The sequence below is a fragment of the Hyperolius riggenbachi genome, chromosome 1 (assembly GCF_040937935.1).
Source record: "Hyperolius riggenbachi isolate aHypRig1 chromosome 1, aHypRig1.pri, whole genome shotgun sequence".
NCBI lineage: Eukaryota > Metazoa > Chordata > Amphibia > Anura > Hyperoliidae > Hyperolius > Hyperolius riggenbachi.
In genome coordinates, this window is record NC_090646.1 from 688736343 (window position 1) to 688761395 (window position 25053).

A 25053-nucleotide genomic window follows, 5' to 3' on the forward strand; every position below is an offset into this window, starting at 1 on the left:
ACCAGCAACACCCCAGAGACAAACAGTACACACACACCCACCAGCAACACACCAGAGACACACACATCCACCAGCAACACACGAGAGACACACAGTACACTCACATCCACCAGCAACACACGAGAGACACACAGTACACTCACATCCACCAGCAACACACGAGAGACACACAGTACACTCACACCCACCAGCAACACACCAGAGACACACAGTACACACACACCCACCAGCAACACACCAGAGACACACAGTACACACACACCAGCAACACCCCAGAGACAAACAGTACACACACACCCACCAGCAACACACCAGAGACACACACATCCACCAGCAACACACGAGAGACATACAGTACACACACACCCACCAGCAACACACGAGAGACACACAGTACACTCACATCCACCAGCAACACACGAGAGACACACAGTACACTCACATCCACCAGCAACACACGAGAGACACACAGTACACTCACACCCACCAGCAACACACGAGAGACACACTGTACACACACATCCACCAGCAACACACGAGAGACACACAGTACACTCACACCCACCAGCAACACACGAGAGACACACTGTACACACACATCCACCAGCAACACACGAGACACACACAGTACACACACACCCACCAGCAACACACGAGAGACACACAGTACACTCACACCCACCAGCAACACACGAGAGACACACAGTACACACACACCAGCAACACACAAGAGACACACAGTACACACACACCAGCAACACACGAGAGAGACACAGTACACTCACACCCACCAGCAACACACGAGAGACACACAGTACACTCACACCCACCAGCAACACACGAGAGACACACAGTACACATACACCCACCAGCAACACACGAGAGACACACAGTACACACACACACACACACACACACACACACACACACACACACACACACACATCGTAGTGTACACAGTACGCACACACACACACCGTACTGTACACACACACCCACCAGCAACACACGAGAGACACACAGTACACTCACACCCACCAGCAACACACGAGAGACACACAGTACACACACATCGTAGTGTACACACAGTACGCACACAAGCACACCGTACTGTAAACCACAGTACACACACCATACTGTACACACACACCCACCAGCAACACATGAGAGACACACAGTACACTCACACCCACCAGCAACACACGAGAGAGACACAGTACACTCACACCCACCAGCAACACACAAGAGACGCACAGTACACACACACACACACATCGTAGTGTTCACAGTACGCACACACACACACCGTACTGTACACACATACACCGTACTGTACACACACAGTACACACACAAATCGTAGTGTACACACAGTACGCGCACACACACACCGTACTGTACACACAAACACCATACTGTACACACACAGTACACACACACACACACCATACTGTACACACACAGTACACACACACACACACCATACTGTACACACACAGTACACACACACACACCATACTGTACACACAGCACCCACCAGCAACACACTAGAGACACACAGTACACTCACACCCACCAGCAACACACTAGAGACACACAGTACACACACACACATCGTAGTGTACACAGTACGCACACACACCGTACTGTACACACATACACCGTACTGTACACACATACACCGTACTGTACACACACACCGTACTGTACACACACACATCGTAGTGTACACACAGTACGCACACACACACCGTACTGTACACACAGTACACACACACACCATACTGTACACATACACCGTACTGTACACACACACATCATACTGCACACCATACTGTATACACACACCATACTGTACACACACCACACCCCGTACTGTACACACACACACACATCGTAGTGTACACACAGTGCGCACACACACACCGTACTGTACACACAGTACACACACACCATACTGTACACACACACCCACCAGCAACACACGAGAGACACACAGTACACTCACACCCACCCAGCAACACACGAGAGACACATAGTACACTCACACCCACCAGCAACACACGAGACACACAGTACACTCACACCACCAGCAACACACACCGTACTGTACACACATACACCGTACTGTACACACACACCATACTGTACACACACACCATACTGTACACACACACCATACTGTACACACACACCATACTGTACACACACACCATACTGTACACACACACCATACTGTACACACACCCCATACTGTACACACACCCCATACTGTACACACACCCCATACTGTACACACACACCATACTGTACACACACACCATACTGTACACACACACCATACTGTACACACACACCATACTGTACACACACACCCCCGTACTGTACACACACACACATCGTATTGTACACACAGTACGCAAACACACACCGTACTGTACACACAGTACACACACACCATACTGTACACACACACCCACCAGCAACACACGAGAGACACACAGTACACTCACACCCACCAGCAACACACGAGAGACACACAGTACACACTCACACCCCACCAGCAAACACACGAGAGACACACACAGTACACTCACACCCACCAGCAACACACGAGAGACACACACAGTACACTCACACCCCACCAGCAACACACGAGAGACACAGTACACTCACACCCACCAGCAACACACGAGAGACACACAGTACACACACACACACACATCGTAGTGTACACAGTACGCACACACACACCGTACTGTACACACAGTACACACACACCATACTGTACACACACACCATACTGTACACACACACCATACTGTACACACACATCATACTGTACACACAGTATGCACACACACACACCGTACTGTACACACACCATACTGTACACACACACCCACCAGCAACACACGAGAGACACAAAGTACACATACACACACACACACATCGTAGTGTACACACAGTACGCACACGCACACCGTACTGTACACACAGTACGCACACACACACACCGCACTGTACACACACACACACAATGTAGTGTACACACAGTACACAGACACACCGTACTGTACACACTCAGTACACACACACACACACCGTACTGTACACACACACACACACACATCGTAGTTTACTAACAGTACACACACCATACAGTACACACACACAATGTAGTGTGTGTACCCACACACACACAATGTAGTGTGTACACACACACACACAATGTAGTGTGTACACACACACAATGTAGTGTGTACACACACACACACAATGTAGTGTGTACACACACACACACAATGTAGTGTGTACACACACACACCCCGTACTGTACACACACACACCGTACTGTACACACAGTACACTCACACCGTACTGTACACCCACACACATCGTAGTGTACTAACAGTACACACACCATACAGTACACACACAATGTAGTGCACACACACCATACAGTACACACATACCGTACTGTACACACACAGTACACACACACACACACACCGTACTGTACACACACAGTACACACACACACCGTACTGTACACACACACACATCATAGTGTACTAACAGTACACACACCATACAGTACACACACACACAATGTAGTGTACACACACCATACAGTACACACAGTGTGCACACATTCACACAGCACTCACCAGGAAGATCTTGCGCTCCCCTTTTTGCTTGATATATTCCTTAGGCAGGAAGTCCTTCAGGCTGAAAGACAACAGAGAGGTGACATGAGATGTCCCATCACCATATCACTGATTGTTCCACACCCCTGATCTGTCACTCACCAGCTCCACAAATATATACCCTCCACATGCCCCTCCCCAGCAGGCAGACTCCTCCCCCACATACCGCTTCCCCATATACCATCCCCGCACATGCCCCTCCCCAGCAGGCAGACTCCTCCCCCACATACCATCCCCACACATGCCCCTCCCCAGCAGGCAGACTCCTCCCCACATACCGCCTCCCCATATACCATCCCCACACATGCCCCTCCCCAGCAGGCAGACTCCTCCCTCACATACCGCCTCCTCATATACCATCCCCACACATGCCCCTCCCCAGCAGGCAGACTCCTCCCCCACATACCGCCTCCCCATATACCATCCCCACACATGCCCCTCCCCAGCAGGCAGACTCCTCCCCCACATACCGCCTCCCTATATACCATCCCCGCACATGCCCCTCCCCAGCAGGCAGACTCCTCCCTCACATACTGCTTCCCCACATACCATCGCCGCACATGCCCCTCCCCAGCAGGCAGACTCCTCCCCCACATACCGCCTCCTCATATACCATCCCCGCACATGTCCCTAACCCTCACCCAGCAGGTGGCTCCCGCCACATGCCCCTCCCTCCATATATCACCCCCCACCAGGCGACTCTCCCCACATACCTCTCCGCCAGCAGGCAGACCTTCCCTTCACATATCACCTCCCCATATACCTTTCTCGCCCATGCCCCTCCCCCGAGCCGGAGGCTCCACCCAAATACCGTTCCCCCCACAGGTTCCATACTCACTCCAAGAAGCCAGGCTTATGCTTCATCTCGTTGTGGGGTCCAAACTGCACCTGGCACTGAAATCCAGCAAATTCGCAGGCCTTATCGAAGGAGACCGGGTGTGATCCGTTCAAGATGTCATCTCGAGCCTGAAAACCCCAAACAACCATCATTCTATAGAGCAAAGCAGAGGCTGAATGTGGGGACACCAGTGGATACAACCCAGCAGGAGGAGTCCCAGAATAGGGGCGGGAAAAGACAGGGGCGGGTCACAGGCTAGGGGTAGGTAAAGAGGGGCGGGTCACAGAATAGGGGCAGGTACAGAGAGGGGCGGGTCACAGAATAGGGGCAGGTACAGAGAGAGGCGGGTCACAGAATAGGGGCAGGTACAGAGAGGGGCGGGTCACAGAATAAGTGCAGGTACAGACAGGGGCGGGTCACAGATTAGGGGCGGGTCACAGATTAGGGGCAGGTACAGACAGGGGTGGGTCACAGATTAGGGGTGGGTCACAGATTAGGGGTGGGTACAGACAGGGGCGGGTCACAGAATAAGTGTGTGTACAGACAGCAGCGGGTCACAGATTAGGGGCAGGTACAGAGAGGGGCGGGTAACTGATTAGGGGCAGGTACAGACAGGGGCGGGTCACAGATTTGGGGGGGGTACAGACAGGAGCAGGTCACAGATTAGGTGTGGGTACAGACAGGGGCGGGTCACAGAATAAGTGTGGGTACAGACAGGGGCGGGTCACAGATTAGGTGTAGGTACACACAGGAGCAGGTCACAGATTAGGGGTGGGTACAGACAGGAGCAGGTCACAGATTAGGGGTGGGTACAGACAGGGGCGGGTCACAGATTAGGGGCAGGTACAGAAAGCAGCGGGTCACAGATTAGGGGCAGGTACAGAGAGGGGCAGGTCACAGAATAGGGGCAGGTCACAGAATAGGGGCAGGTACAGACAGGGGCGGGTCACAGAATAGGGGCAGGTACAGACAGGGGCGGGTCACAGATTAGGGGCGGGTACAGACAGCAGCGGGTCACAGAATAAGTGTGGGTACAGACAGGAGCAGGTCACAGATTAGGGGTGGGTACAGACAGGGGCGGGTCACAGATTAGGGGCAGGTAAAGACATGGGCGGGTCACAGATTAGTGGCAGGGACAGACAGGGGCGGGTCACAGATTAGGGGCAGGTACAGACAGGGGCGGGTCACAGATTAGGGGCGGGTACAGACAGGGGCGGGTCACAGATTAGGGGCGGGTACAGACAGGGGCGGGTCACAGATTAGGAGCGGGTACAGACAGGGGCGGGTCAAAGATTAGGGGCGGGTACAGACAGGGGCAGGTCACAGAATAAATCCAGGTACAGACAGGGGCGGGTCACAGATTAGGGGTGGGTACAGACAGGGGCGGGTCACAGATTAGAGGCGGGTACAGACAGGGGCAGGTCACAGATTAGGGGCTGGTACAGACAGGGGCGGGTCACAGATTAGGGGCTGGTACAGAGAGGGGCGGGTCACAGATTAGGGGCAGGTAAAGACAGGGGCAGGTAAAGACAGGGGCAGGTAAAGACAGGGGCGGGTCACAGATTAGGGGCTGGTACAGACAGGGGCGGGTCACAGATTAGGAGCAGGTACAGACAGGAGCGGGTCATAGATTAGGGGCGGGTACAGACAGGGGTGGGTCACAGATTAGGGGTGGGTCACAGATTAGGGGTGGGTACAGACAGGGGCGGGTCACAGAATAAGTGTGTGTACAGACAGCAGCGGGTCACAGATTAGGGGCAGGTACAGAGAGGGGCGGGTAACTGATTAGGGGCAGGTACAGACAGGGGCGGGTCACAGATTAGGGGTGGGTACAGACAGGGGCGGGTCACAGAATAAGTGTGGGTACAGACAGGGGCGGGTCACAGATTAGGTGTAGGTACACACAGGAGCAGGTCACAGATTAGGGGTGGGTACAGACAGGAGCGGGTCACAGATTAGGGGTGGGTACAGACAGGGGCGGGTCACAGATTAGGGGCAGGTACAGAAAGCAGCGGGTCACAGATTAGGGGCAGGTACAGAGAGGGGCAGGTCACAGAATAGGGGCAGGTCACAGAATAGGGGCAGGTACAGACAGGGGCGGGTCACAGAATAGGGGCAGGTACAGACAGGGGCGGGTCACAGATTAGGGGCGGGTACAGACAGCAGCGGGTCACAGAATAAGTGTGGGTACAGACAGGAGCAGGTCACAGATTAGGGGTGGGTACAGACAGGGGCGGGTCACAGATTAGGGGCAGGTAAAGACATGGGCGGGTCACAGATTAGTGGCAGGGACAGACAGGGGCGGGTCACAGATTAGGGGCAGGTACAGACAGGGGCGGGTCACAGATTAGGGGCGGGTACAGACAGGGGCGGGTCACAGATTAGGGGCGGGTACAGACAGGGGCGGGTCACAGATTAGGGGCGGGTACAGACAGGGGCGGGTCAAAGATTAGGGGCGGGTACAGACAGGGGCAGGTCACAGAATAAATCCAGGTACAGACAGGGGCGGGTCACAGATTAGGGGTGGGTACAGACAGGGGCGGGTCACAGATTAGAGGCGGGTACAGACAGGGGCAGGTCACAGATTAGGGGCTGGTACAGACAGGGGCGGGTCACAGATTAGGGGCTGGTACAGAGAGGGGCGGGTCACAGATTAGGGGCAGGTAAAGACAGGGGCAGGTAAAGACAGGGGCAGGTAAAGACAGGGGCAGGTAAAGACAGGGGCGGGTCACAGATTAGGGGCTGGTACAGACAGGGGCGGGTCACAGATTAGGAGCAGGTACAGACAGGAGCGGGTCATAGATTAGGGGCGGGTACAGACAGGGGCGGGTCACAGATTAGGTGCGGGTCACAGATTAGGGGCAGGTACAGACAGCAGCAGGTCACAGATTAGGTGTGGGTACAGACAGGGGCGGGTCACAGAATAAGTGTGGGTACAGACAGGGGCGGGTCACAGATTAGGTGTAGGTACACACAGGAGCAGGTCACAGATTAGGGGTGGGTACAGACAGGAGCAGGTCACAGATTAGGGGTGGGTACAGACAGGGGCGGGTCACAGATTAGGGGCAGGTACAGAAAGCAGCGGGTCACAGATTAGGGGCAGGTACAGAGAGGGGCAGGTCACAGAATAGGGGCAGGTCACAGAATAGGGGCAGGTCACAGAATAGGGGCAGGTACAGACAGGGGCGGGTCACAGAATAGGGGCAGGTACAGACAGGGGCGGGTCACAGATTAGGGGCGGGTACAGACAGCAGCGGGTCACAGAATAAGTGTGGGTACAGACAGGAGCAGGTCACAGATTAGGGGTGGGTACAGACAGGGGCGGGTCACAGATTAGGGGCAGGTAAAGACATGGGCGGGTCACAGATTAGTGGCAGGGACAGACAGGTGCGGGTCACAGATTAGGGGCAGGTACAGACAGGGGCGGGTCACAGATTAGGGGCGGGTACAGACAGGGGCGGGTCACAGATTAGGGGCGGGTACAGACAGGGGCGGGTCACAGATTAGGGGCGGGTACAGACAGGGGCGGGTCACAGATTAGGAGCGGGTACAGACAGGGGCGGGTCAAAGATTAGGGGCGGGTACAGACAGGGGCAGGTCACAGAATAAATCCAGGTACAGACAGGGGCGGGTCACAGATTAGGGGTGGGTACAGACAGGGGCAGGTCACAGATTAGGGGCTGGTACAGACAGGGGCGGGTCACAGATTAGGGGCTGGTACAGAGAGGGGCGGGTCACAGATTAGGGGCAGGTAAAGACAGGGGCAGGTAAAGACAGGGGCGGGTCACAGATTAAGGGCTGGTACAGACAGGGGCGGGTCACAGATTAGGAGCAGGTACAGACAGGAGCGGGTCATAGATTAGGGGCGGGTACAGACAGGGGCGGGTCACAGATTAGGTGCGGGTCACAGATTAGGGGCAGGTACAGACAGCAGCGGGTCACAGATTAGGGGCAGGTACAGACAGGGGCGGGTCACAGATTAGGGGTGGTACAGACAGGGGCAGGTCACAGATTAGGGGCAGGTACAGACAGGGGCAGGTCACATATTAGGAGTGGGTACAGACAGGGGCGGGTCACAGATTAGGGGCTGGTACAGACAGGGGCGGGTCACAGATTAGGGGCAGGTACAGACAGGAGCGGGTCATAGATTAGGGGCGGGTACAGACAGGGGTGGGTCACAGATTAGGTGCGGGTCACAGATTAGTGGCAGGGACAGACAGGGGCGGGTACAGACAGGGGCGGGTCACAGATTAGGGGTGGGTACAGACAGGGGCAGGTCACAGATTAGAGGTGGGTATGGCCAAGGGCAGGTACAGATTAGGGGCGGGTCACATATTAAGGGCGGGTCACATATTAGGGGCGGGTACAGACAGGGACGGGTCACAGATTAGGGGTGGGTACAGATTAGGGGCAGGTCACAGATTAGGGGTGGGTACGGCCAAGGGCAGGTACAGATTAGGGGCGGGTCACATATTAGGGGCAGGTACAGACAGGGGCGGGTCACAGATTAGGTGCAGGTACAGACAGGGGCGGGTCACAGATTAGGGGCGGGTCACAGACAGGGGCGGGTCACAGATTAGGGGCAGGAACAGAGAGGGGCGGGTCACAGGTCAGGGAAGTCACCTGTACGTAGAGGAGATTGAGCTGGACAGGGTCCCGTGAATCCACATTCTGATCCGAGTAAAAGAACTTCCGCCTCAAGAGAAGAGTCTCATTTTCATCCACCCCTTGTTCCCGTAATGTCCGACCCGGGTCTAACCAATTCACTGTACAAGAAGCACAAAGCCAGGATTAAGCCACTACATTAATGGGGGACATCTATTCATGACTCATACTCATTACTACATAGAGGGGGCGCTGCAGCACCAGCTCCTTATATCCATCAGTGACTCCTCCCCAGAGGAACCGTAACCTCAGATCTCAACTCCTCCCCAATTACTCATCACCACCTACAGGGGGCACTGCAGCACCAGCTCTTTATATCCAACAGTGACTCCTCCCCAGAGAAACCAGTAACCACAGATCTCAACTCCTCCCCAATTACTCATCACCACCTACAGGGGGCGCTGCAGCACCAGCTTCTTATATCCATCAGTGAACACCCCCCCCCCCCCCCCCCCCCCCCCACACACACACACACACACACACACACACACACACACACACACACACACACACACACACACACACACAACTAATTCACTGTACAAGAAGCACAAAGCCAGGATTAAGCAACTACATTAATGGGGAACATCTATTCATGACTCATACTTATTACTACATAGAGGGGGCGCTGCAGCACCAGCTCCTTATATCCATCAGTGACTCCTCCCCAGAGGAACCGTAACCTCAGATCTCAATTCCTCCCCAATTACTTATTACCACCCACAGAGGGCGCTGCAGCACCTGCTCCTTATATCCATCAGTGACTCCTCCCCAGAGGAACCGTAACCTCAGATCTCAATTCTTCCCCAATTATTCATCACCACCCACAGGGGGCGCTGCAGCACCAGCTCCTTATATCCATCAGTGACTCCTCCCCAGAGGAACTGGTAACCTCAGATCTCAACTCCTCCCCAATTACTCATCACCACCTACAGGGGGCACTGCAGCACCAGCTCTTTATATCCAACAGTGACTCCTCCCCAGAGAAACCAGTAACCACAGATCTCAACTCCTCCCCAATTACTCATCACCACCTACAGGGGGCACTGCAGCACCAGCTTCTTATATCCATCAGTGACTCCTTCCCAGAGGAATCGGTAACCTCAGATCACAACGCCTCCCCAATTACTCATCACCACCTACAGGGGGCAGCGGAGCACCAGCTCCTTATATCCATCAGTGACTCCTCCCCAGAGGAACCAGTAACCACAGATCTCACTTCCTCCCCAATTACTCATCACCACCTACAGGGGGCGCTGCAGCACCAGCTCCTTATATCCATCAGTGTCTCCTCCCCAGAGGAGCCGGTAACCTCAGATCCCAACTCCTCCCCACCTACAGAGGGAGCTGCAACACAAGCTCCTTATATCCATCAGTGACTCCTCCCCAGAGGAACCGGTAACCTCAAATCCCAACTTCTCCCCAATTACTCACCACCTACAGGGGGCAGCGCAGCACCAGCTCCTTATATGCATCAGTGACTCCTCCCCAGAGGAACTGGTAACCTTAGATCCCAACTCCTCCCCAATTACTCATTACCACCCACAGAGGGCGCTGCAGCATCAGCTCCTTATATCCATCAGTGACTCTGTCCCGGAGGAACCGGTAACCTCAGATCCCAACTCCTCCCCAATTACTCATCACCACCTACAGAGGGCGCTGCAACACCAGCTCCCTATATCCATCAGTGACTCCTCCCCAGAGGAACTGGTAACCTCAGATCACACACAGTATACAAACACACCATACTGTACACACAGCGCACACACACACCTAGTTCCTCCCCAATTACTCATCACTACCTACAGGGGGCGCTGCAGCAAAACCTCCTTATATCCATCACTGCGCCTCCGCAGAGGAACCGGTAATCTCAGATCCCAACTCCTCCCCAATTATCACCACCTACAGGGGGCTCTGCAGCACCAGCTCCTTATATCCATCAGTGACTCCTCCCTCCCCCCCCCCCCCCCCCCAGAGGAACCGGTAACCTCAGATCCCAACTCCTCCCCAATTACTCATCCTCAAATACAAAGGGTGCTGAAGCACCAGCTCCTTATATCCATCAGTGACTCCTCCCCAGAAGAACCTGCATCTCAGATGCCAACTCCTCCCCACCTACAGGGGGTGCTGCAGCACCAGCTCCTTATATCCATCAGTGACTCCTCCCCAGAGGAACCAGTAACCTCAGATCCCAACTCCTTCCCAATTACTCATCACCACCTACAGGGGGCACTGTAGCACCAGCGCCTTATATCCATAAGTGCCCCTCCCCAGAGGAACCTGCACCTCAGATCCCAGCTTCTCCTCACCTACAGGGGGCGCTGCAGCACCAGCTCCTTATATCCATCAGTGTTTCCTCCCCAGAGGAACCTGCACCTCAGATCCCAACTCCTCCTCACCTACAGGGGGTGCTGCAGCACCAGCTCCTTATATCCACCAGTGTCTCCTCCCCAGAGGAACCTGCACCTCAAATAATAACTCCTCCCCAATTACTTCTCACCACCTACAGAGGGCACTGCAGCACCAGCTTCTTATATTCATCAGTGTCTTCTCCCCAGAGGAACCTGCACCTCATATGCTTACTCCTCCCCACCTACAGGGGGTGCTGCAGCACCAGCTCCTCGTATCCATCAGTGTCTCCTCTCCAGAGGAACCTGCACCTCAGATCCCAACTCCTCCTCACCTACAGGGGGCGCTGCAGCACCAGCTCCTAATATCCATCAGTGACTCCTCCCAAGAGGAACCTGCACCTCAGATCCCAACTCCTCCTCACCTACAGGGGGCGCTGCAGCACCAGCTCCTTACATGCATCAGTGACTCCTCCCCAGAGGAACCGGTAACCTCAGATCCCAACTCCTCCTCAATTACTCATCACCACCTACAGGGGGTGCTGCAGCACCAGCTCCTTACAACACTCAGCCCCCTATCTCTGGCATCTGATTGGACTCACACTCATCGTCTGTGTGCAGCTTCTGCTTCAGCTTCTCCATCTTCTTGTCATCTCGGAGGAGAGTCTTGTCCCTCTTTAGGGTTCCAGTTATCTCTTCCTTCTTCTCCTCCAGGATGTCCCGCACCAGAGAATACTCATCATAGTTGGTGATACCTGGTGAGGAGTATATGAAAGACACATGAGGCACTCCCGGAGGTGGCCATCTTGTCCTAGTCACGTGGTGCAGATCAGCGCCGCAGAACTTTACAGACATGCCCTTTGTTTGTCACTGAAGGGGAAGCAGGTCAACTAGACATGAGTTCTGCTGCTATGGAGAGGGGAGACAGGTCGCTGGCCATGCGTTCTGTTGCTATGGAGAGGGGAGACGGGAGACGGGTCGCTGGACATGCATTCTGTTACTATGGAGAGGGGAGACTGGTCGCTGGCCATGCGTTCTGTTACTATGGAGAGGGGAGACTGGTCGCTGGCCATGCGTTCTGTTACTATGGAGAGGGGAGACTGGTCGCTGGCCATGCGTTCTGCTGCTATGGAGAGGGGAGACTGTTCGCTGGCCATGCGTTCTGTTGCTATGGAGAGGGGAGACGGGAGACGGGTCGCTGGCCATGCGTACTATTGCTATAGAGAGGAGAGATGGGTCGCTGGCCATGCGTTCTGTTGCTATGGAGAGGGGAGACTGGTGGCTGGCCATGCGTACTGTTGCTATAGAGAGGGGAGATGGGTCGCTGGCCATGCATTCTGTTGCTATGGAGAGGGGAGACTGGTCGCTGGCCATGCGTTCTGTTACTATGGAGAGGGGAGACTGGTCGCTGGCCATGCGTTCTGTAGCGATGGAGAGGGGAGACTGGTCGCTGGCCATGCGTACTGTTGCTATGGAGAGGGGAGACGGGTCGCTGGACATGCGTTCTGTAGCTATGGAGGGGAGATCAGTCGCTGGCCATGCATTCTGTTGCTATGGAGAGGGGAGACTGGTCGCTGGCCATGCGTTCTGTAGCTATGGAGGGGAGATCAGTCGCTGGCCATGCATTCTGTTGCTATGGAGAGGGGAGACTGGTGGCTGGCCTTGCGTACTGTTGCTATGGAGAGGGGAGACGGGTCGCTGGCCATGCGTTCTGTAGCTATGGAGAGGGGAGACGGGTCGCTGGCCATGCGTACTGTTGCTATGGAGAGGGGAGACGGGGATTTGAGCAGCAGCAGGGGACTCGGAGGGGGAATAGTATTGTACGACGCCGGGGATTTGAGCAGCAGCAGGGGACTCGGAGGGGGAATAGTATTGTACACCGCCGGGGATTTGAGCGGCAGCAGGGGACTCGGAGGGGGAATAGTATTGTACACCGCCGGGGATTTGAGCAGCAGCAGGGGACTCGGAGGTGGAATAGTATTGTACACCGCTGGGGATTTGAGCAGCAGCAGGGGACTCGGAGGGGGAATAGTATTGTACACCGCTGGGGATTTGAGCGGCAGCAGGGGACACGGAGGGGGAATAGTATTGTACACCGCCGGGGATTTGAGCGGCAGCAGGGGACTCGGAGGGGGAATAGTATTGTACACCGCCGGGGATTTGAGCAGCAGCAGGGGACTCGGAGGTGAAATAGTATTGTACACCGTTGGGGATTTGAGCAGCAGCAGGGGACTCGGAGGGGGAATAGTATTGTACACCGCCGGGGATTTGAGCAGCAGCAGGGGACTCGGAGGTGAAATAGTATTGTACACCGTTGGGGATTTGAGCAGCAGCAGGGGACTCGGAGGGGGAATAGTATTGTACACCGCTGGGGATTTGAGCGGCAGCAGGGGACTCGGAGGGGGAATAGTATTGTACACCGCCGGGGATTTGAGCGGCAGCAGGGGACTCGGAGGGGGAATAGTATTGGACACCGCCGGGGATTTGAGCGGCAGCAGGGGACTCGAAAGGGGGAATAGTATTGTACACCGCTGGGGATTTGAGCAGCAGCAGGGGACTCGGAGGGGGAATAGTATTGTACGCCGCCGGGGATTTGAGCAGCAGCAGGGGACTCGGAGGGGGAATAGTATTGTACGCCGCCGGGGATTTGATGAGCAGCAGGGGACTCGGAGGGGGAATAGTATTGTACACCACCGGGGATTTGATCAGCAGCAGGGGACTCGGAGGGGAATAGTATTGTACACCGCCGGGGATTTGAGCGGCAGCAGGGGACTCGGAGGGGGAATAGTATTGTACACCGCCGGGGATTTGATCAGCAGCAGGGGACTCGGAGGGGAATAGTATTGTACACCGCCGGGGATTTGATCAGCAGCAGGGGACTCGGAGGGGAATAGTATTGTACACCGCCGGGGATTTGAGCGGCAGCAGGGGACTCGGAGGGGGAATAGTATTGTACACCACCGGGGACCTGATCAGCAGCAGGGGACTCGGAGGGGGAATAGTATTGTACGCTGCCGGGTATTTGAGCAGCAGCAGGGGACTCGGAGGGGGAATAGTATTGTACACCGCCTGGGATTTGAGCGGCAGCAGGGGACTCGGAGGGGGAATAGTATTGTACACCGCCGGGGATTTGAGCGGCAGCAGGGGACTCGGAGGGGGAATAGTATTGTACACCGCCGGGGATTTGAGCGGCAGAAAAGGACTCGGAGGTGGAATAGTATTGTACACCGCCGGGGATTTGAGCAGCAGCAGGGGACTCGGAGGGGGAATAGTATTGTACACCGCCGGGGATTTGAGCAGCAGCAGGGGACTCGGAGGTGGAATAGTATTGTACACCGCTGGGGATTTGAGCAGCAGCAGGGGACTCGGAGGGGGAATAGTATTGTACACCGCCGGGGATTTGATCAGCAGCAGGGGACTCGGAGGGGAATAGTATTGTACACCGCCGGGGATTTGAGCGGCAGCAGGGGACTCGGAGGGGGAATAGTATTGTACACCACCGGGGACCTGATCAGCAGCAGGGGACTCGGAGGGGGAATAGTATTGTACGCTGCCGGGGATTTGAGCAGCAGCAGGGGACTCGGAGGGGGAATAGTATTGTACACCGCCTGGGATTTGAGCGGCAGCAGGGGACTCGGAGGGGGAATAGTATTGTACACCGCCGGGGATTTGAGCGGCAGCAGGGGACTCGGAGGTGGAATAGTATTGTACACCGCCGGGGATTTGAGCAGCAGCAGGGGACTCGGAGGGGCAATAGTATTGTACACCGCCGGGGATTTGAGCAGCAGCAGGGGACTCGGAGGTGGAATAGTATTGTACACCGCTGGGGATTTGAGCAGCAGCAGGGGACTCGGAGGGGGAATAGTATTGTACACCGCTGGGGATTTGAGCGGCAGCAGGGGACTCGGAGGGGGAATATTATTGTACACCGCCGGGGATTTGAGCGGCAGCAGGGGACTCGGAGGGGGAATAGTATTGTACACCGCCGAGGATTTGAGCAGCAGCAGGGGACTCGGAGGTGAAATAGTATTGTACACCGTTGGGGATTTGAGCAGCAGCAGGGGACTTGGAGGGGGAATAGTATTGTACACCGCCGGGGATTTGAGCAGCAGCAGGGGACTCGGAGGTGAAATAGTATTGTACACCGTTGGGGATTTGAGCAGCAGCAGGAGACTCGGAGGGGGAATAGTATTGTACACCGCTGGGGATTTGAGCGGCAGCAGGGGACTCGGAGGGGGAATAGTATTGTACACCGCCGGGGATTTGAGCGGCAGCAGGGGACTCGGAGGGGGAATAGTATTGGACACCGCCGGGGATTTGAGCGGCAGCAGGGGACTCGGAGGGGGAATAGTATTGTACACCGCTGGGGATTTGAGCAGCAGCAGGGGACTCGGAGGGGGAATAGTATTGTACGCCGCCGGGGATTTGAGCAGCAGCAGGGGACTCGGAGGGGGAATAGTATTGTACGCCGCCGGGGATTTGATGAGCAGCAGGGGACTCGGAGGGGGAATAGTATTGTACACCACCGGGGATTTGATCAGCAGCAGGGGACTCGGAGGGGAATAGTATTGTACACCGCCGGGGATTTGAGCGGCAGCAGGGGACTCGGAGGGGGAATAGTATTGTACACCGCCGGGGATTTGATCAGCAGCAGGGGACTCGGAGGGGAATAGTATTGTACACCGCCGGGGATTTGATCAGCAGCAGGGGACTCGGAGGGGAATAGTATTGTACACCGCCGGGGATTTGAGCGGCAGCAGGGGACTCGGAGGGGGAATAGTATTGTACACCACCGGGGACCTGATCAGCAGCAGGGGACTCGGAGGGGGAATAGTATTGTACGCTGCCGGGGATTTGAGCAGCAGCAGGGGACTCGGAGGGGGAATAGTATTGTACACCGCCTGGGATTTGAGCGGCAGCAGGGGACTCGGAGGGGGAATAGTATTGTACACCGCTGGGGATTTGAGCGGCAGCAGGGGACACGGAGGGGGAATAGTATTGTACACCGCCGGGGATTTGAGCGGCAGCAGGGGACTCGGAGGGGGAATAGTATTGTACACCGCCGGGGATTTGAGCAGCAGCAGGGGACTCGGAGGTGAAATAGTATTGTACACCGTTGGGGATTTGAGCAGCAGCAGGGGACTCGGAGGGGGAATAGTATTGTACACCGCCGGGGATTTGAGCAGCAGCAGGGGACTCGGAGGTGAAATAGTATTGTACACCGTTGGGGATTTGAGCAGCAGCAGGGGACTCGGAGGGGGAATAGTATTGTACACCGCTGGGGATTTGAGCGGCAGCAGGGGACTCGGAGGGGGAATAGTATTGTACACCGCCGGGGATTTGAGCGGCAGCAGGGGACTCGGAGGGGGAATAGTATTGGACACCGCCGGGGATTTGAGCGGCAGCAGGGGACTCGAAAGGGGGAATAGTATTGTACACCGCTGGGGATTTGAGCAGCAGCAGGGGACTCGGAGGGGGAATAGTATTGTACGCCGCCGGGGATTTGAGCAGCAGCAGGGGACTCGGAGGGGGAATAGTATTGTACGCCGCCGGGGATTTGATGAGCAGCAGGGGACTCGGAGGGGGAATAGTATTGTACACCACCGGGGATTTGATCAGCAGCAGGGGACTCGGAGGGGAATAGTATTGTACACCGCCGGGGATTTGAGCGGCAGCAGGGGACTCGGAGGGGGAATAGTATTGTACACCGCCGGGGATTTGATCAGCAGCAGGGGACTCGGAGGGGAATAGTATTGTACACCGCCGGGGATTTGATCAGCAGCAGGGGACTCGGAGGGGAATAGTATTGTACACCGCCGGGGATTTGAGCGGCAGCAGGGGACTCGGAGGGGGAATAGTATTGTACACCACCGGGGACCTGATCAGCAGCAGGGGACTCGGAGGGGGAATAGTATTGTACGCTGCCGGGTATTTGAGCAGCAGCAGGGGACTCGGAGGGGGAATAGTATTGTACACCGCCTGGGATTTGAGCGGCAGCAGGGGACTCGGAGGGGGAATAGTATTGTACACCGCCGGGGATTTGAGCGGCAGCAGGGGACTCGGAGGGGGAATAGTATTGTACACCGCCGGGGATTTGAGCGGCAGAAAGGGACTCGGAGGTGGAATAGTATTGTACACCGCCGGGGATTTGAGCAGCAGCAGGGGACTCGGAGGGGGAATAGTATTGTACACCGCCGGGGATTTGAGCAGCAGCAGGGGACTCGGAGGTGGAATAGTATTGTACACCGCTGGGGATTTGAGCAGCAGCAGGGGACTCGGAGGGGGAATAGTATTGTACACCGCCGGGGATTTGATCAGCAGCAGGGGACTCGGAGGGGAATAGTATTGTACACCGCCGGGGATTTGAGCGGCAGCAGGGGACTCGGAGGGGGAATAGTATTGTACACCACCGGGGACCTGATCAGCAGCAGGGGACTCGGAGGGGGAATAGTATTGTACGCTGCCGGGGATTTGAGCAGCAGCAGGGGACTCGGAGGGGGAATAGTATTGTACACCGCCTGGGATTTGAGCGGCAGCAGGGGACTCGGAGGGGGAATAGTATTGTACACCGCCGGGGATTTGAGCGGCAGCAGGGGACTCGGAGGGGGAATAGTATTGTACACCGCCGGGGATTTGAGCAGCAGCAGGGGACTCGGAGGTGGAATAGTATTGTACACCGCTGGGGATTTGAGCAGCAGCAGGGGACTCGGAGGGGGAATAGTATTGTACACCGCTGGGGATTTGAGCGGCAGCAGGGGACTCGGAGGGGGAATATTATTGTACACCGCCGGGGATTTGAGCGGCAGCAGGGGACTCGGAGGGGGAATAGTATTGTACACCGCCGAGGATTTGAGCAGCAGCAGGGGACTCGGAGGTGAAATAGTATTGTACACCGTTGGGGATTTGAGCAGCAGCAGGGGACTTGGAGGGGGAATAGTATTGTACACCGCCGGGGATTTGAGCAGCAGCAGGGGACTCGGAGGTGAAATAGTATTGTACACCGTTGGGGATTTGAGCAGCAGCAGGAGACTCGGAGGGGGAATAGTATTGTACACCGCTGGGGATTTGAGCGGCAGCAGGGGACTCGGAGGGGGAATAGTATTGTACACCGCCGGGGATTTGAGCGGCAGCAGGGGACTCGGAGGGGGAATAGTATTGGACACCGCTGGGGATTTGAGCGGCAGCAGGGGACTCGGAGGGGGAATAGTATTGTACACCGCTGGGGATTTGAGCAGCAGCAGGGGACTCGGAGGGGGAATAGTATTGTACGCCGCCGGGGATTTGAGCAGCAGCAGGGGACTCGGAGGGGGAATAGTATTGTACGCCGCCGGGGATTTGATGAGCAGCAGGGGACTCGGAGGGGGAATAGTATTGTACACCACCGGGGATTTGATCAGCAGCAGGGGACTCGGAGGGGAATAGTATTGTACACCGCCGGGGATTTGAGCGGCAGCAGGGGACTCGGAGGGGGAATAGTATTGTACACCGCCGGGGATTTGATCAGCAGCAGGGGACTCGGAGGGGAATAGTATTGTACACCGCCGGGGATTTGATCAGCAGCAGGGGACTCGGAGGGGAATAGTATTGTACACCGCCGGGGATTTGAGCGGCAGCAGGGGACTCGGAGGGGGAATAGTATTGTACACCACCGGGGACCTGATCAGCAGCAGGGGACTCGGAGGGGGAATAGTATTGTACGCTGCCGGGGATTTGAGCAGCAGCAGGGGACTCGGAGGGGGAATAGTATTGTACACCGCCTGGGATTTGAGCGGCAGCAGGGGACTCGGAGGGGGAATAGTATTGTACACCGCCAGGGATTTGAGCGGCAGCAGGGGACTCGGAGGGGGAATAGTATTGTACACCGCCGGGGATTTGAGCGGCAGAAAGGGACTCGGAGGTGGAATAGTATTGTACACCGCCGGGGATTTGAGCAGCAGCAGGGGACTCGGAGGGGGAATAGTATTGTACACCGCTGGGGATTTGAGCGGCAGCAGGGGACTCGGAGGGGGAATAGTATTGTACACCGCCGGGGATTTGAGCAGCAGCAGGGGACTCGGAGGGGGAATAGTATTGTACGCCGCCAGGGATCAGCAGCAGAGGACTCGGAGGGGGAATAGTATTGTACACCGCCGGGGATTTGAGCAGCAGCAGAGGACTCGTAGGGGGAATAGTATTGGACACCGCCGGGGATTTGAGCGGCAGCAGGGGACTCGGAGGGGGAATAGTATTGTACACCGCCGGGGATTTGAGCAGCAGCAGGGGACTCGGAGGGGGAATAGTATTGTACACCGCCGGGGATTTGAGCGGCAGCCGGGGACTCGGAGGGGGAATAGTATTGTACACCGCTGGGGATTTGAGCAGCAGCAGGGGACTCGGAGGGGGAATAGTATTGTACACCGCCGGGGATTTGAGCGGCAGCAGGGGACTCGGAGGGGGAATAGTATTGTACACCGCTGGGGATTTGAGCAGCAGCAGGGGACTCGGAGGGGAATAGTATTGTACACCGCCGGGGATTTGAGCGGCAGCAGGGGACTCGGAGGGGAATAGTATTGTACACCGCCGGGGATTTGAGCGGCAGCCGGGGACTCAGAGGGGGAATAGTATTGTACACCGCTGGGGATTTGCGCAGCAGCAGGGGACTCGGAGGGGGAATAGTATTGTACACCGCCGGGGATTTGAGCAGCAGCAGGGGACTCGGAGGGGGAATAGTATTGTACACCGCCGGGGATTTGAGCAGCAGCAGGGGACTCAGAGGGGGAATAGTATTGTACACCGCCGGGGATTTGAGCGGCAGCCGGGGACTCGGAGGGGGAATAGTATTGTACACCGTCGGGGAATTGAGCGGCAGCCGGGGACTCGGAGGAGGAATAGTATTGTACACCGCCGGGGACCTGATCAGCAGCAGGGGACTCGGAGGGGGAATAGTATTGTACGCTGCCGGGGATTTGAGCAGCAGCAGGGGACTCGGAGGGGGAATAGTATTGTACACCGGCAGGGATTTGAGCAGCAGCAGGGGACTCGGAGGGGGAATAGTATTGTACACCGCCGGGGATTTGAGCGGCAGCAGGGGACTCGGAGGGGGAATAGTATTGTACGCTGCCGGGGATTTGAGCGGCAGCAGGGGACTCGGAGGGGGAATAGTATTGTACACCGCCGGGGATTTGAGCGGCAGCAGGGGACTCGGAGGGGGAATAGTATTGTACACCGCCGGGGATTTGAGCGGCAGCAGGGGACTCGGAGGGGGAATAGTATTGTACACCGCCGGGGATTTGAGCAGCAGCAGGGGACTCGGAGGGGGAATAGTATTGTACACTGCTGGGGATTTGAGCGGCAGCAGGGGAGTCGGAGGGGGAACAGTATTGTACACCGCCGGGGATTTGAGCGGCAGCAGGGGACTTGGAGGGGGAATAGTATTGTACACCGCTGGGGATTTGAGCAGCAGCAGGGGACTCGGAGGGGGAATAGTATTGTACACCGCCGGGGATTTGAGCAGCAGCAGGGGACTCGGAGGGGGAATAGTATTGTACACCGGCAGGGATTTGAGCAGCAGCAGGGGACTCGGAGGGGGAATAGTATTGTACACCGCCAGGGATTTGAGCAGCAGCAGGGGACTCGGAGGGGGAATAGTATTGTACACCGCTGGGGATTTGAGCGGCAGCAGGGGACTCGGAGGGGGAATAGTATTGTACACCGCCGGGGATTTGAGCGGCAGCAGGGGACTCGGAGGTGGAATAGTATTGTACACCGCTGGGGATTTGAGCGGCAGCAGGGGACTCGGAGGGGGAATAGTATGGTACACCGCCGGGGATTTGAGCGGCAGCAGGGGACTCGGAGGGGGAATAGTATTGTACACCGCTGGGGATTTGAGCGGCAGCAGGGGACTCAGAGGGGGAATAGTATTGTACACCGCCGGGGATTTGAGCGGCAGCAGGGGACTCGGAGGGGGAATAGTATTGGACACCGCCGGGGATTTGAGCGGCAGCAGGGGACTCGGAGGGGGAATAGTATTGTACACCGCTGGGGATTTGAGCAGCAGCAGGGGACTCGGAGGGGGAATAGTATTGTACGCCGCCGGGGATTTGAGCAGCAGCAGGGGACTCGGAGGGGGAATAGTATTGTACGCCGCCAGGGATTTGAGCAGCAGCAGGGGACTCGGAGGGGGAATAGTATTGTACGCCGCCGGGGATCAGCAGCAGGGGACTCGGAGGGGGAATAGTATTGTACACCGCCGGGGATTTGAGCAGCAGCAGGGGACTCGGAGGGGGAATAGTATTGTACACCGCCGGGGATTTGAGCAGCAGCAGGGGACTCGGAGGAGGAATAGTATTGTACACCGCCGGGGATTTGATCAGCAGCAGGGGACTCGGAGGGGGAATAGTATTGTACACCGCCAGGGATTTGAGCAGCAGCAGGGGACTCGGAGGGGGAATAGTATTGTACGCCGCCAGGGATTTGAGCAGCAGCAGGGGACTCGGAGGGGGAATAGTATTGTACGCTGCCAGGGATTTGAGCAGCAGCAGGGGACTTGGAGGGGGAATAGTATTGTACGACGCCGGGGATTTGATCAGCAGCAGGGGACTCGGAGGGGGAATAGTATTGTACACCGCCGGGGATTTGAGCAGCAGCAGGGGACTCGGAGGTGGAATAGTATTGTATGACGCCGGGGATTTGAGCAGCAGCAGGGGACTCGGAGGGGGAATAGTATTGTACACCGCCGGGGATTTGATCAGCAGCAGGGGACTCGGAGGGGGAATAGTATTGTACACCGCCGGGGATTTGAGCGGCAGCAGGGGACTCGGAGGTGGAATAGTATTGTACACCGCCGGGGATTTGAGCAGCAGCAGGGGACTCGGAGGGGGAATAGTATTGTACACCGCCGGGGATTTGAGCGGCAGCAGGGGACTCGGAGGCGGAATAGTATTGTACACCGCCGGGGATTTGAGCGGCAGCAGGGGACTCGGAGGGGGAATAGTATTGAACGCCGCCGGGGATCAGCAGCAGGGGACTCGGAGGGGGAATAGTATTGTACACCGCCGGGGATTTGAGCAGCAGCAGAGGACTCGTAGGGGGAATAGTATTGGACGCCGCCGGGGATTTGAGCGGCAGCAGGGGACTCGGAGGGGGAATAGTATTGTACACCGCCGGGGATTTGAGCAGCAGCAGGTGACTCGGAGAGGGAATAGTATTGTACACCGCCGGGGATTTGAGCAGCAGCAGGGGACTCGGAGGGGGAATAGTATTGTACACCGCCGGGGATTTGATCAGCAGCAGGGGACTCGGAGGGGGAATAGTATTGTACGCTGCCAGGGATTTGAGCAGCAGCAGGGGACTTGGAGGGGGAATAGTATTGTACGACGTCGGGGATTTGATCAGCAGCAGGGGACTCGGAGGGGGAATAGTATTGTACACCGCCGGGGATTTGATGAGCAGCAGGGGACTCGGAGGGGGAATAGTATTGTATGACGCCGGGGATTTGAGCAGCAGCAGGGGACTCGGAGGGGGAATAGTATTGTACACCGCCGGGGATTTGATCAGCAGCAGGGGACTCGGAGGGGGAATAGTATTGTACACCGCCGGGGATGTGAGCAGCAGCAGGGGACTCGGAGGGGGAATAGTATTGTATGACGCCGGGGATTTGAGCAGCAGCAGGGGACTCGGAGGGGGAATAGTATTGTACACCGCCGGGGATTTGATCAGCAGCAGGGGACTCGGAGGTGGAATAGTATTGTACACCGCCGGGGATTTGAGCAGCAGCAGGGGACTCGGAGGGGGAATAGTATTGTACACCGCCGGGGATTTGAGCGGCAGCAGGGGACTCGGAGGGGGAATAGTATTGTACACCGCCGGGGATTTGAGCGGCAGCAGGGGACTCGGAGGGGGAATAGTATTGTACGCCGCCGGGGATCAGCAGCAGGGGACTCGGAGGGGGAATAGTATTGTACACCGCCGGGGATTTGAGCAGCAGCAGAGGACTCGTAGGGGGAATAGTATTGGACGCCGCCGGGGATTTGAGCGGCAGCAGGGGACTCGGAGGGGGAATAGTATTGTACACCGCCGGGGATTTGAGCAGCAGCAAGGGACTCGGAGGGGGAATAGTATTGTACACCGCTGGGGATTTGAGCGGCAGCAGGGAACTCGGAGGGGGAATAGTATTGTACACCGCCGGGGATCAGCAGCAGTGTACTCGGAGAGGGAATAGTATTGTACACCGCTGGGGATTTGAGCAGCAGCAGGGGACTCGGAGGGGAATAGTATTGTACACCGCCGGGGATTTGAGCGGCAGCCGGGGACTCGGAGGGGGATTAGTATTGTGCACCGCTGGGGATTTGAGCAGCAGCAGGGGACTCGGAGGGGGAATAGTATTTTACACCGCCGGGGATTTGAGCGGCAGCCGGGGACTCGGAGGGGGAATAGTATTGTACACCGTCGGGGATTTGAGCGGCAGCCGGGGACTCGGAGGGGGAATAGTATTGTACACCGCCGGGGACCTGATCAGCAGCAGGGGACTCGGAGGGGGAATAGTATTGTACGCTGCCGGGGATTTGAGCAGCAGCAGGGGACTCGGAAGGGGAATAGTATTGTACACCGGCAGGGATTTGAGCAGCAGCAGGGGACTCGGAGGGGGAATAGTATTGTACACCGCCGGGGATTTGAGCGGCAGCAGGGGACTCGGAGGGGGAATAGTATTGTACGCTGCCGGGGATTTGAGCGGCAGCAGGGGACTCGGAGGGGGAATAGTATTGTACACCGCCGGGGATTTGAGCGGCAGCAGGGGACTCGGAGGGGGAATAGTATTGTACACCGCCGGGGATTTGAGCAGCAGCAGGGGACTCGGAGGGGGAATAGTATTGTACACTGCTGGGGATTTGAGCGGCAGAAGGGGACTCGGAGGGGGAATAGTATTGTACACCGCCGGGGATTTGAGCGGCAGCAGGGGACTCGGAGGGGGAATAGTATTGTACACCGCTGGGGATTTGAGCAGCAGCAGGGGACTCGGAGGGGATATAGTATTGTACACCGCCGGGGATTTGAGCAGCAGCAGGGGACTCGGAGGGGGAATAGTATTGTACACCGGCAGGGATTTGAGCAGCAGCAGGGGACTCGGAGGGGGAATAGTATTGTACACCCCCGGGGATTTGAGCAGTAGCAGGGGACTCGGAGGGGGAATAGTATTGTACACCGCCGGGGATTTGAGCAGCAGTAGGGGACTCGGAGGGGGAATAGTATTGTACACCGCCGGGGATTTGAGCGGCAGCAGGGGACTCGGAGGGGGAATAGTATTGTACACCACCGGGGATGTGAGCGGCAGCAGGGGACTCGGTGGGGGAATAGTATTGTACACCACCGGGGATGTGAGCGGCAGCAGGGGACTCGGAGGGGGAATAGTATTGTACACCACCGGGGATGTGAGCGGCAGCAGGGGACTCGGAGGGGGAATAGTATTGTACACCGCTGGGGATTTGAGCGGCAGCAGGGGACTCGGAGGGGGAATA

The 25053-nt window shown here is 56.7% G+C and overlaps 1 protein-coding gene across 1 annotated transcript in view; it reads right to left on the reverse strand.

Moving 5' to 3' along the window:
* Positions 1 to 25053, reverse strand: part of TLN1 (talin 1) — a 325769-nt gene that overhangs the window by 204910 nt on the left and 95806 nt on the right. The window contains exons 5-8 of the mRNA XM_068265810.1: positions 12163 to 12315; positions 9171 to 9313; positions 4548 to 4675; positions 3671 to 3731 (exon numbers count right to left, since the gene is read on the reverse strand). Coding sequence (XP_068121911.1) covers positions 3671 to 3731; positions 4548 to 4675; positions 9171 to 9313; positions 12163 to 12315 — 485 coding nt within the window. The remainder of the gene's footprint in view (positions 1 to 3670; positions 3732 to 4547; positions 4676 to 9170; positions 9314 to 12162; positions 12316 to 25053) is intronic.